General features: G+C 34.7%; 1 protein-coding gene across 2 annotated transcripts in view; it reads right to left on the bottom strand.

Moving 5' to 3' along the window:
• Positions 1-13,618, bottom strand: part of LOC113492476 (hemicentin-2) — a 181,157-nt gene that overhangs the window by 19,712 nt on the left and 147,827 nt on the right. For both annotated transcript variants that reach the window (XM_026869936.1, XM_026869938.1), the window contains exons 2-3: positions 5,802-5,934; positions 1,516-1,724 (exon numbers count right to left, since the gene is read on the bottom strand). In XM_026869936.1, the coding sequence (XP_026725737.1) occupies positions 1,516-1,724; positions 5,802-5,934 (342 nt within the window). The remainder of the gene's footprint in view (positions 1-1,515; positions 1,725-5,801; positions 5,935-13,618) is intronic.

Raw genomic sequence — 13,618 nt, 5'->3', positions numbered from 1 at the left:
TAGTTTAAAAGGAATAGCAAGTTTTAATTGAAACTGCCCTGAAAAAAAAACAACAATCGAAAAAACAAAGATCTCATACTAATATCCCAGAGCAAAACCTACATTCAAAATATCAATACCTATCCAGTTTACATTCGAAACGTTAAAATATAATATACATACTAAATGCACAAGGAATTCAATACATGCCTTTTATACCGCCCTATCGTACAAAAATAAAAAGAACATTCGTACAATGCCTAACAAATCCCACTGTATAAAAACACAATAACCGTCCAAAAATACGGTTCAAATTCAAAACAAGTACCAAAGAGACATTTTAATAATATCAATTTGTATACTCTACGTCCCCAAGTGTATTGCAATAACGTCGCCTTTGTACCTCGTCCGAGAGTCGTTTGTGCAGGAACCTACGAATAATCTTATTCAGTGTCGTGAGCATTCCTCTTGAGATGTTAGTTGTTGCCATGGCAACGTTGGCCCGTTTGTACCGTTCCATTTTAGGCTAATTAAGTGGCAGTGATATTTTAGTGTGCAGTTTCGAGTGTATTGAGATTCGGAATCATGATATAATTTTCATTTTGTTAATGTTTCGTAATGGAATTTTGTAGAGTTGATCTGTTCTTGTCTAAATAAAATTTAAGTCAAATAGTTTAAACCCATCTATGTAGGTATCTATATACCTTCCAGGGATATATAGCAAAGGACCTGTGCCTAGCAGTGAGATGTATAAAAGATTTTTTATAGTAACTATCGTGAGAATGATTGACTCGCGACCCCGCCGCGTCAGTCATGATTAAGGACTCTATTTGGGTCCGAAACTAGTCGGGCAATCCCGATAAATACGTGTGATTAAACCGTTGCATGATTTAATAATATAATGGAATTTAAATATGAAAAGCAAAACAATACACCACACCACACTCTAGCTAAAACATTTAAATCTCAACTCACAAATTCACATTTTAAACTGCATTCCGAGATGATATTCTTGGCTAGTTATTTATTAACAGCTTTATCAAAACGTGGGCATGCAATACACTTGACTTCTCCTCGGGGATACAATCGTATGTTTAAAAAGGAATATGGAATCATATGAGCTGTGCAGTTGTTTCGTGTAAATGAATACTCATAAATATGAATGGACCCAGTTTGAGGTCTTGGTAAGGGATTGTATTATGACATCTTGCTTAGTCTTACATATGATTCGAAGGGGATAAGATTTTGATATTCTAGATGGATGAAAACTACCTTTTAGTATTATAAGAATGTTACACTTTCAGCCATCAAAATATTATTAACCCCATTTTTAGATGCCAAATTAAAAAAAAAATCCCGCAAAAAATTACTCCCATGTTTGCATCATTGCATGTCTACCTTAGATAGATTTTTTTCTACACAAAGAAATAAAGTAGAACATTGCTTTAATAACTGTTGTGAACTATTGTTTCTGTTTAAGCTACGGTTCAATATCGTCCTATGATTAATAAATAAGGTATAAAAAATATAACTTACCAATAACAGTCAAATTGACTCTTGAATTTCTAGTTTGAGCTTGCTTGAAGTCTACCCGGCACCTGTAGACGCCCTGGTCGGATGCCTTCACCCGGTCCACTCCAAGCTCTGCTGGTCTTCGCTCCGGGAGGAAGTAGGCGCGCGACGCGAACACGCTCTCGTCTGACCACCGCTCTGCGACGCCGAAGTCTCGTTCCCTGGCGTCCACACTAGAGAAAATAAATAGTTTAGTGAAAGATTCTGGTTTCATTTTGCTACGTTTTTCTTCGTTCTAGATCCTTGAAAATTTCTACTAAAAAACAAGTGGGCACCATTATCAAAAACCTCTGGTAGGCTTGTGGTGCCCCGTGATGATTGTGATGGTAAGGACCTCTTCCATTCTGCCTGTTTGTATTATCACCTACATGCTTAATAACGTGATCTAGGCTTACGACTGGGCAATGCTGGTGATGAATTTTCTGCTAAAAAACTTTATCACTGTGATAAAGTGGAAAATGAATTTAGTAGACAGGCGTCTAGTTTTCAAGTGCTTTTAGCATGTTAACAATAACAGAGTAAATAACAGACAGATTTACAAAGATGTCTACTCTGTCTAACAATCTGAGATCTAACAATTGTCTAGACATACAGCTAGAGGCTTGTTCCAAGGATTTTCGGAGAAAAAGGAATTACTCCAAATACCAGACTCGACCACAACTGAGTACACAAAAAACCTAGTAAATAAATTGTTTGTTTTCCAAATGACGAAATACTCCTCAGATATCCTTATTTCGCCATGTGTCACAAACAAATAAAGAGACAAGTGACAACAGCCGTCCTTACATAACAAGACAGCCTCATTGCTCACTAACCCATTTCCTTCATTTGACTGTAACAACCTTCTTCCATCTCCGAGATTACCCAATAAATTAATTGTACTCCAATTATCAAAAAGCCTTAGTTTTATGGCGCCAAGCCAAGTGCTGCTTGGGAACATTTTTTTGGATGAAGGCGTAGTGTTTTGTTACTTGAAACGGGTCTATTTATAACAGAAAATCAAATTAACTGATTAAACTCCAGACCTCGCCAAGTTTCGAGTTGTTCTTGTTCGCGAGTTGGTGGAAGAAGCCTATCTCGTTCTCGAAGTTGTATCTTTAGGTGTCTGCCGTATGAATTACAGAAACTCTATAAATATTAATATTAGTTGAAACTATAAAGCTTTTTAAGTAACACTTTGAGTGAGTTCTTTGATCTGAAAAGGTCTGTAACGGTTGATGTCACTGAGTTGGTTTATTTATGCAAAGGTAATAAATAACGGAATCTTATTTGCATTAGCATGATCTACCTGTATTATGATTCTGAGTAGTAAATGTATTTATGTAAATAAAGTAATACCTGCAAATATCATAGAGTTTGTTAGTTGAGACCATTTTTCCCAGTACCGGTGCCCCGCGGTTACATCCATGTTTAATTTGCCTATAGGTCGCAGCATGACGTTGAATAAATCTAAATTGTACTGATTTATCAATTAGTTTATTATTATTTTTCGATAAATTACAGTAATAAATGAGTACTTTTATGATCGTGCAATTGTCTTTACTAACAATACAAACAATTTTTATCTTCATAATTTTTGTTTTGATACAGCTCTATAATAAAACGGTCAAGTGCGAGTCAAACTCGCGACACTGATGGTTTTGTACAAGTAAACAAAAGAAAAATGAATTTCCAAAACAAGTGTCACCCATCAAATCAATGACCTTAACAATCATCGTTTCATGAGAATTTATGTTTGTTTTAGCAGCAGCTGATATGCAAAACCTGTGAGAGCATGAAATGTCACATGTTTCTAGCTATTACGATTCATACGAAATGCTTGTTAACAGAACCCTAAAAACGACGACTTCTCCTTTCGCGGGTCTGCTGGCACAAATTTCTTAAGCAATAAGCAGTACCCTTGTACATCATTTATATCTGTGTTATGTTATTTTTAGACCTTTTGTGTGTGTACATAAATTATTAAATAAACAAAAACATTCTCAGTTTCAAATATCAAAACTGCACCACAATTGTTGTTTGGTACAACACAGCATAACATACATTTCATTCCTAGAAATATGTTCACAGATTCTCATGAAACTTTAATAAGCGGTATTTGTTTTAAATTCATTTATCTGCGAGCTTTTTGTTTAAGTGAATAGTGTTCTTCGTGTTCGCTTGTTTTTATTTTAGTTTCAATACGGCAGTATCTTTTACGTCTCTTTCTCTTCGCACCCCTATCATTCCTGCTATCTTTTTATATAATCTACTCATCTCATCCAGTCCACTACTACTAATTTTACAAATACGAAAGTTTGTAAGCATGGATATGTATTCTTTTCTCTTTCACACAGATAGTTTATAACTTGGATCAAAATGTAGTTTAGTTTAATCCCGATTCTTTGTTGCCGTGGGATCATTTCAGATTTTTAGGGGAAGCCTATTGCCTACTGGCCTATGTAGGCTATTAAAGGCTGACGATGACAAAATGATAGCTGTATATAGGTATATTAAGCTGTTCATTTTCTGTGACAGCTTTGTCCTCGTAACTACATACAATTTTTTTGACCACAGTCTACGAAAATCAACCGACATTCCTTTGACACAGCTATCCAAATTAATAAATTAAATACACTCAGCCAATAAAAACAAATAAGCGAATTGCGAAAAGCAAAGATATACCAAACTATGTATCTTTCTTTGGTACAAAAGGTACCTCTAATCTATAAATAGGGTTCAACGAAGCGTGCATGAGTCACGACCCTTTAAGACCGCATCGATGCTGGAAGCTTCTAGAAAAGTCTTGGATACGGGCTAAGTCGACCTTGCAACATTTTGGTAGCGATTTAAGGAGGTTGGATAAGAATTTTGAGCTTAGTCAGCTTAACGGGGCTGATGTCATTGTGGGAGTAAGACGTCGCTATGTGGAATCAAGCAAGCTGTCTCATTCCCACAAAGTTTATAGTTCTGCATAAAACGCACATGGTACAGGTACCGCTGGCTGGTAACGTAAAAGGCATTTGATACTTTAGCAATACAGTCGATGCACTCAAAAGTTTATGTATGCGGAGAACCGAGCAAAAAGTATTTGCTCAAAAGAAATAGTTTTTAGGCGCTTTTTACAAACTGTTCCGTGCGGATAGTAAATTTGGTTTGATCGATGTTTCTATTGATGTTGGGCACGTTGTTATTTGCTGGTGCTTTTGGCTTAGGTTGTTGTTATAAATTGGACATACGATGGACGGAACAATAGATAAAAAAATATAATTTTTATAAGGTGTTTTTTTAATATGATCTTGTTTATATAATTTATTAATCTATGTTAATGTGTGAGAAACAGTAATTTAAGCTAATCTTCGCTGTTGAAAATGTTAAAAGTTTCAATTTTATTTAGATTTTTAACATTACGACGATTAAATCTTCATAGCTCAGAAAATCTTATTCTAACGCGGGACTTGATTACTACATTATCATACACGATATTAGTTGAGAAGACTTGTTATTTTTATCAAGACTTGCTTCGAAAACCAAGAAACAATCGAAAGTTCTAAAATTGTCTATCGATGTGTGCAATTGCAAAAGTTTCGTAGAAACGAGTGTTTCCAAAATTAAAATTGTTATTGAATTACTTTCAACTGACTTTAAGATTAACTTTGGGAACTTAGAAAGTTCTTAAATAATTTTGCACTAGATCTGACTTCTACAAAATTTTGTATTAAAATTTAAAAGTTTAAAGAACAACTTTTTTAAAATAGACTGTTTAGTTAAAAGTTTTATTAAGTATGCTAAATTACTTTTCGGATCTACTTTAAAATAATAAACAAGTAAATGTAATTGAAATGAAAACAACTGAGAAATTTAAGCAAGATTATTAAAAAACGAGAAACTCCACACTAACTAACTGAACTTAGGAATTTAATCTTCGTGACAGTGTATACAAGGAAGCGAGGATTGGGGATTACAGATTCTAATAATTGGAATCCAGGTATTATTATGATAAAATAAGAAACTAAGACGAAATTAAGTTTATTTGACAAGCCTTAGTCAGAAAATTAGACAAAGGGAAGAACACAAAGGTATCTATCGTATGCCTCACGGCTGTTCTAAATCGCTGGTTTTCAATTGAGGTTTCCACCTTGTGAGATGTCACATTTGTAAATTGTAATTATAGATGTCGGCTAAAGTTGTTTTTATTGAACTTTGATTTTTAAAGGAAGAGACAGATTGTGATTCGTTGCATATTATTTTGTCCTCTAAGGTTACGTTACCTGTATATGGGAGTGCCGAGGTCCTCCCGGTACCACAGCACGAGCAGCACGGCGTCCTCCTCGTCTTGCGTGGCGATGTCGCACGGCAGGTACACCGGCTCGCCAGCCACCGCCACCACTTGCGTCATCGGCACTGGAGACAAACATGTTGAGGTTAGGAAACAGATCATAGTGCAGTGAAGAAGGACAGGCATAAAGTGAAGTCAAGATAATTGGATGAGTCCTTTTTATGGTTCCGTACTTAAAGGCTAAAAACGTTCGTCACCAGGGAATGGCTAGAACCGTAATAACTAGACTAGACACGTAAAAAGGGAAAAAAACATATGTACGTCTTTCAGCAGGATTTTCATGGTTATAACTTTGATAGACGACCAATTTTTTGAGCTCATTTGCTTCTATTAAGCCTTTTTGTACGAATCTGGTGTCACGAGTCCTTGTATTGTAAGTGATGTAAAACAATTACGACACCGGCAGGAACTTGCAAAAATCTTATTTAGATGATACCAATACTTGAGTATGCCTACTTGATAATACTTCCACCACTGATCTAGACATGCTGTTAAACGTAGCGACAACAGCGAAAACAAGATTCCGAAAATTTTGATCATTAGACTGATTGATCAATATAACTATCTCATTCACGTAAAAAGATGTTTTGTGTAACAACAGGACGATTAAAAAGACGATATTAAAATTAATCATTATTTACGTCTTACAGATTGTTCAGTTTCCTCACAAAGAAAAGATTGCTTGACTGCGTTCTGCATCCAACAGCTCTCAACTTATAAAACTCGACTTACTGTAACTTCGCGGCTGTAAAGAGAATTCTTCGCCGACTATGAACTATTAAAATGTAGTTTTCTCGTTAAACTATAATTTCGCTACGTATCTTGAGGAGCGCTGTTAATATTATATAGAGTTCTTAAATATTTTTATTACGGTACATCGGAGTTTATGCGAAATGGTAATGACCTGAGAGTTACATAATCATGTTTCTATTCGTTTTTTCTTCTTTCTATAGACTTACGTTAACGTTTTAGAAGTGAAAATAATGTTCTGCAGTCAATCCTGTAAACTTGTATACTTTCATGACTAAAAAGTTGAACAGATTTTATTAAAATTTGACGTGGGGATAGCTTCAACCATAAAAAAAGCAACTGCAGCCCTAAGAAATTTAATCCTTGTGTCGTGGGGACAAACATTCAACTCACATGCACAAAGAGACCTAGACTCCGAACAAGCATTTGTAAATAACAAAACTGCTTGTCCCATGATGGGATTGAGTATGGATTGATTGCACTTTACTTTGACTGATTGCAATTAAATAGAAACAGCGAATGCTACGAAAATAAACCAGCAGGAGTTTGATGTCGCCAGTTTACAGTTTTTTAATCAATGTTTTATCAATATTTCTTGATAGTTAGTATATCTGGTGAGTTTTGATTACTTTTAATATTCAGTTTGGCTTGATACAACAAATACACATGACAAATAATTCTTTTATTTTTGTAAACTTACAAAATCTACCAATGACTTTTTGGGAATCCAATTGACAAAATACATTTATATGGTAAGATTTAGTCAAATATTCTATTCCATATTAATAGAATAAATTCAGTCTCAAATAGCAATATTTAAACTTTTCGCTTAGCATGGAAGCTCAATTGCCAAGTACTTAGGCGTGCTAAGCGCGATTAGTAGTCCCAAATCCTCCGCATTGTTGGGAACTAGAACTTTGTTGCATAAGTTTGATATAACTCCAAAGATCACAAGTTTAGATAGTTGAGAAGACCTGCAGCCAAACTCGATGATCTTATTCCTAAAAGTTTGTATGATTGACTGCTGTTTACAAGATCGTAACCATAGTCATTTGATATGCAGTTTTAAGAGACACTTTATATGTGCTTCAATATAATAATGCATCATCATCGTAGCCTTTTCCCAACTATGTTGGGGTCGGCTTCCTGCTTAACTAGATGCAGCTATGTATCAGTGTTTTACAAGGAGCGTCTGCCTATATAAACTCCTCAATCAATCCAGTTACCTAGACAGCACGATATGCCTCATTTAGACTGATTGTCAGACTTCCTAGCTTATGTTTACCCGTAAGGACTATTAAAACATGAATGAACTCGTTATATTATGGTCACCCACCCACGGACCGACCGTATCAAGCGTAGCCTTACTTGCGATGGATTACAAAAATGTTACGATATTTTTGTCCCTGCTCCATATTTAAGAGTGCTAAACAGGCGGTGCTACCCTGAATATACTACATACCTAGTCTTAACCCTGGAATCCAAGATAACCTTTACCGAAGTTGAAAAAAATAATCAAATCAATAGATTCACCTGTAAGTAACAGTTAAAAAAAAATTACACTAAACCTCCAACAATTAAAAAATCCCATCTCCCTATTTTCCGCTCCAACATCGAATCTATCCATTCCTTTCAAGTCTCACAAAGAACATTACACATGAATCTTTTTATGTACAATGCTCAACCCCTTTGAATCCCTTCTAATGAAACTTGAAGGGACTCCTAAGTTCCTTGCCGTACTTGTGCTAGTTGCAACACTTGCTCAGCTGAGCGCAAAGCTCTCCTGTGCACTTGTCCGTTTGGAGTATCAACGAATCTTGTTCTCTCAGACGATATAAGAATTATTCGCTTTATGGCTTTTGAATGAGGTTGTTTAGGTACAGGTACTTGGATAATTGTAAAGTTTGGTGTCGTATTGTAAATTATTTTTTCACACATAGGAAATTCTTTTGGTTGCTAGGCAAACTTAATAGCTATCTGCAAAAAGCAAAGATTTTTTTAAGCAGTAAGGGAGTTTCACAGTTATACAGATCATGTGCACAACAACACCCAAACTTAGAACAAGCATTCGTTTACACGAATGCTGGTTGTACACGGGGATAGAGCCCGCGACACGTGCGCATAGTGGGTTTGACTTGGTGACCTCAACCATTCGGCTATCCGTTCTTATTAATTAACTTAACCAACACATACCACCTATTGCACCTATTATCAACTTATAAACAACATTTTGAAAAGTATTGAACTGTAACTTATATTATATACCCACTTAAGCCTTGACTCTCGAAGGATACTATCGTAATAAATAACAGCAAAACTCAAGAATATTGAATGGGCTTCAACAATTTAATCTTTCCATACCAAGTTTGTAATTGAGCCAGTCAAGTTTGTATAAAACAATCTTATTTAACCAAGTTATGAAACAAAACTTAGATCAATTTGAGAAGCTAGATCCAGTTAAGGTTAAGCAATAAGGAGAAGTTGTTAAGTAAAGTTAAGGAATGGAATTCTTTACATGATCATCATCGGACTAAAAAAAAACAGAATGGTGATGCAAAAAATCTAAAAAACCTTAACACACGTTTTTGTTAATATTACAAGATAAAATAAACAGTTTAAAACACCCCCCACAGTAGTAACTTCGACCAATTTTCATCACGTCCGAAACAGTCGCACATAATTCTAATTGAATACATTATAAACAAAATTGATATTATTTGAAATCGCTCAATCTACTCAGAAGCTATGATGTCACAGACAGACAACAAGTTAAATTTATAACGCTCCTCTCTTTGCGTTGGAGGTTGAAAGGTATCAAGAATATTTTGCCAAATGCTGCGACCTCGCCATGTGCACTAAGTTTAACTCAATATACTCGTATTTTTAAAAGAAGTTAATTAAATATAACATCAACATATTTATTAAACGTTAATAACTCCCTCAACTCAATCCAGCCTTTCACCTTCCTGAAAACTCAGTTAGAAATAAATCTAAATAATCACAAATAAATAAATAAATAAATAAAATGTAACCACTTTCCAATAATCACTAAACTGTAGAGGTTTTCCAATAAAAACATAGTGAGGTGCCGTTTCAATTTCCTTGCTTTGTCATGTATTTTTAGGTTCAACGGTATTTTCTAAAAAGAGATTTATCTTTGTTATTGTTTCGCATCTGCTTGGATTTCATCAATCGTTCAAATTTGAATTTGAATATTATTGGAGCCGCCATTCATATTTTTAGCGGTTCAGCTGGATTAGAATAACGAAAGATGTTTTTGCTGTATCTACGGATTTGGGTGGTCGTGTTTAAGTTAATCTAGAAGTGTATTCAGGTAAGTGGACTACAAGAGGTGTTAAAGGTCTTTTGAGTTGTTTTTGTCAGTTTAAATGTTTTTTTACTTAAGAAAATTTTGGTCATACATCAGCCGCTGCCACGGAAAAATACTTGGTAGTGTTTTATTAGTTCTAGTACTCCTAATTCCATCTTTGCTTACAAATTTCACACAACCTACTAGAGGTTGCATTATATGCCGTCTACACTCTTAAATGTTTCATTTTACTTACATACACTTTAAAAAAATCTTATCACAGCCCAACAATAAAAAATCAGACTAGCAACTAACTTTAAAGCCCCAAAAAACAGAGCACAACTAAAATATATTTTAAAATGTTCGAAAAGAAAAATATAAAAAGTACAAACAATAAATCGGGCGATGTAACAGCGGGATAAGTGACGTCTTTGCCATCCGGATATCCGTGCGTCCGGGCTTTCTTACCCGGTCCGGACAGAATGAGACAATGTACTGAGAAAGCGTACTGTATTTGTGTTAGTCCGGACACAGTTTATCCGTACTTCTTTAACGAGCGCTGTACTTTTAAGTGATTTAAAACGTTCTTTACAATAAAATATTGTTGAGTTCGCTTGTTTTAAAAAATAGAAGTATAGGAGTTTTAGTTGTTTCTTGTGCGATTAGTTCAAGATTTGTGTAATTCAGGTAAAATAGAGACTGTATTGATCAGTAATGTATAAATACGTGATTTTGATGTCATCGACGTTACAATTTTGAAGAAAATGATGGTGCTGATAGAATCAAATATCTTAGTGAGTGTGTGATAACTAAAATAATAAATGTTTTATTTAACAAAAATGCAGTTTCCTTTTCAATAAGCCATGACGTTCAGTGTGAATTATAACTACGCAAACGCCATAGACTAAAACCTTATCGGGAATAGGGAAAACAAAAAAAACATACTATTGAAATTTCTTTAATTCTAAGAAAAAAATAAAAATCTGTTACAAAGCGACATTACTATTTGTAAACGTTATGATATTTTTTTCTTATCACATTTAGTGGAAACCCAAACTGAATGGTTTACCTTGCTTTGGTGAAGTTGAATTCTCAGAAGGTAGCATTGAGGTGATTCGATTTCCAAAAACTAAATGTATTTCTAAACGTATTTTGCGACGAGGAATAGTAGAGTAAGCATTTCAGGTTCGGTTCCTAGAATAACATGTCCAGTAAGTCTATCAGAATGTTGTAAACAAGATGGTATGGTGCCTATTCTTTAGAACATGAGTTTCTGTTCCGTACCCAAAGGGTAAAGACTAGATAGGTTTAGGGGTTTTCAATTGACACAGAAAAACAGGAAGAAATCAATCAGAATAACTTTCAATTTGTTTTATTAAATTAAAGGTCGTGTCAGCTCATATTGAAGTGCACTGTCATAATGTAAAGCTAGACTTGTAAAAAATGTGAGTAAGGAAATTGTTTATAGATGAAAAACGCCAAGTACCTACAGAGGATCTACCACCACGTCTTAAAATAATATTATAATGGTTGTTGAAGCTGGCATGTCATAGTGATCCACAATAATAATATTTTTAGTAATAGGTAGAAGAACCCAAGACAACAGCTTCTAATATCTATTCCTCTATTTAACTTTCCAAAAACTCATAATTTCACACCGTCGATCGAGCCATGAAACATGCATCCAGTCTAAACGTCTGCAAGCTCGATATTATTGAATATCCTCAGTATTGGATATGGTTGAAATGGAAATCGCTTCTCAGCCGTGTTCGTTGCGGAAATGCTATTAATTTCCGAATGTCGCCTGGTGTCGTCCTGTCGGTGCCGTGAGGGTTTGGCTTTATTTAGATACTTGTGTTACTCTTTGTGTGATTGTAGTTTTTTTACCTTAATGGCTCACATTTTGAGTAAGTTTAGGATCAAGTTGCATCTTCGATATGAAGTTAAATACTACTAATGTATCACAGTTGGTTAGAAGCCTATCCTCTTTATAGAGATAGAGATAATAATATTATGGATTAATTCTATGATGACTTATGGTCTGCAAATTAGTGTACCTATTATTGGCCTACACGTAAATTTTACGTGTCCTAGTTACCTATCTATTCAGATAAAGAAATGATTTAGAAAAACATAATTCGAATCGAATACTTGGTAAAGCTGAATTTGATATTACGACTGGAAGCCTACGCCAACATAGCAGAAGCACAAACATTCTTCCACACTCAGACAAAGCTTATCTAAATGAACTCAACCGGATTACAAAAACAGTTTTAATAGACACCGGGTTCAAAAGTCAATTTAAAATATTCATCATCCGTAATAGTCCCGGGGCCAGTTCCAGTTGAATCCTATAATCTTGTTTAGAAACCTTTCCAGCGAGAACGTGTTCGAATAAATCCTATTTCGTAACTGTGCCGTTGGCATCCCCAAATACCCAAAATTTGACTATTCAGTACAGACGTAGGGTAAATTGAGTTAAGCTCTTATAATTTGCCTTTGATGTTTAGTCATCGGTCGCGTTGGTGTTATTCAAAATTTTAGTGATGATTGTAGCTTCTTGAGGAACTCTTATTTTTGCTCTTAATTTTACAATTGTTCCATACAAAGAGAATATTTGTGTGTATAAATGTGACACTTCATTTCGGGTACCTTAATATTTCATGATTCTGCATTACAACATATATGCAGATAGCAATATTAGAGAGTTATCTGAAATACTTTTTTATGGATCAAAATGCTACTTGATTGTTTGTATATTATGCCAAAAATACGACTCTACAATCAAATTTATTAGAAAAAATATCTTATCTCATAATGACAAGAGAACATTATATAATATCAAAAATAGAAGAACCAAGTTAAAAACTATTCAATCGGAATTCCCCATGTCCTAAGAATTTAAACTCGATATTGTAATGCCATATCAAATAATGACCTCGAGTAGTGCTGACGTGGATAGTACTTATAAACTTCAAAAGGTTTTCTGTTCCATTTGTTGGAAATAATTGAATAATAGCTTCAAGATAACAACCAGCACTTATCTATTCTCTATTATAAACGAACATTTCAGAAACGATAGTAATAGTACAAAATAGCTATGGAATTTTGTTACGTCACCTCGCTTATTTTACTGCTAACGGTACTATGCAAATGAAGTAATCAACACACCTAATCCAATCTTTTTGTCGTCGTACCAAATTGCTCAAAAACGATATTACTCCCAAACTGCAAGCACAAACGGGCAAAAAGCTTAATAAAGTACCGATATCGCAAAAGGAAATGGCCCCACTTCTATTCAACAAAGTTGCTAAACCAAATTGAACTTTGACAATTGTTGTACAAAGTCCAATTTGCTTGGTCATTTGTTACTCGAAGTTGGGGTAAGAGGATGGCAGTGGGACATCATTTGAATAATTAAAAAGCGGCTTTATCTATTTATTCAGTTTCTCACAAAAGTTGTTCAGATGCATTGTATCCAATCTGCAGCCGAATTTGAGAGTGCTTTTGTTTGTGCGGGTTTTGTAGTCTTCGACAGGAGTGGGCTCGGCAACCATCAAACTGGATTTGTTTTTGGATATGGCAAAAAGCTTCTGTATATTTCTAGCAGAGACTAATTCATTATTATACTATTTGTCATTTTCTATCATTACGGCATTAATTTAAGAAAGTAATCGTTTGTAATTTCA

Source organism: Trichoplusia ni, chromosome 4 (genome assembly GCF_003590095.1).
Source record: "Trichoplusia ni isolate ovarian cell line Hi5 chromosome 4, tn1, whole genome shotgun sequence".
Taxonomy (NCBI): domain Eukaryota; kingdom Metazoa; phylum Arthropoda; class Insecta; order Lepidoptera; family Noctuidae; genus Trichoplusia; species Trichoplusia ni.
The sequence above is the reverse complement of the archived record's forward strand: the minus strand, read 5'-3'. Positions and strand labels throughout refer to the sequence as shown.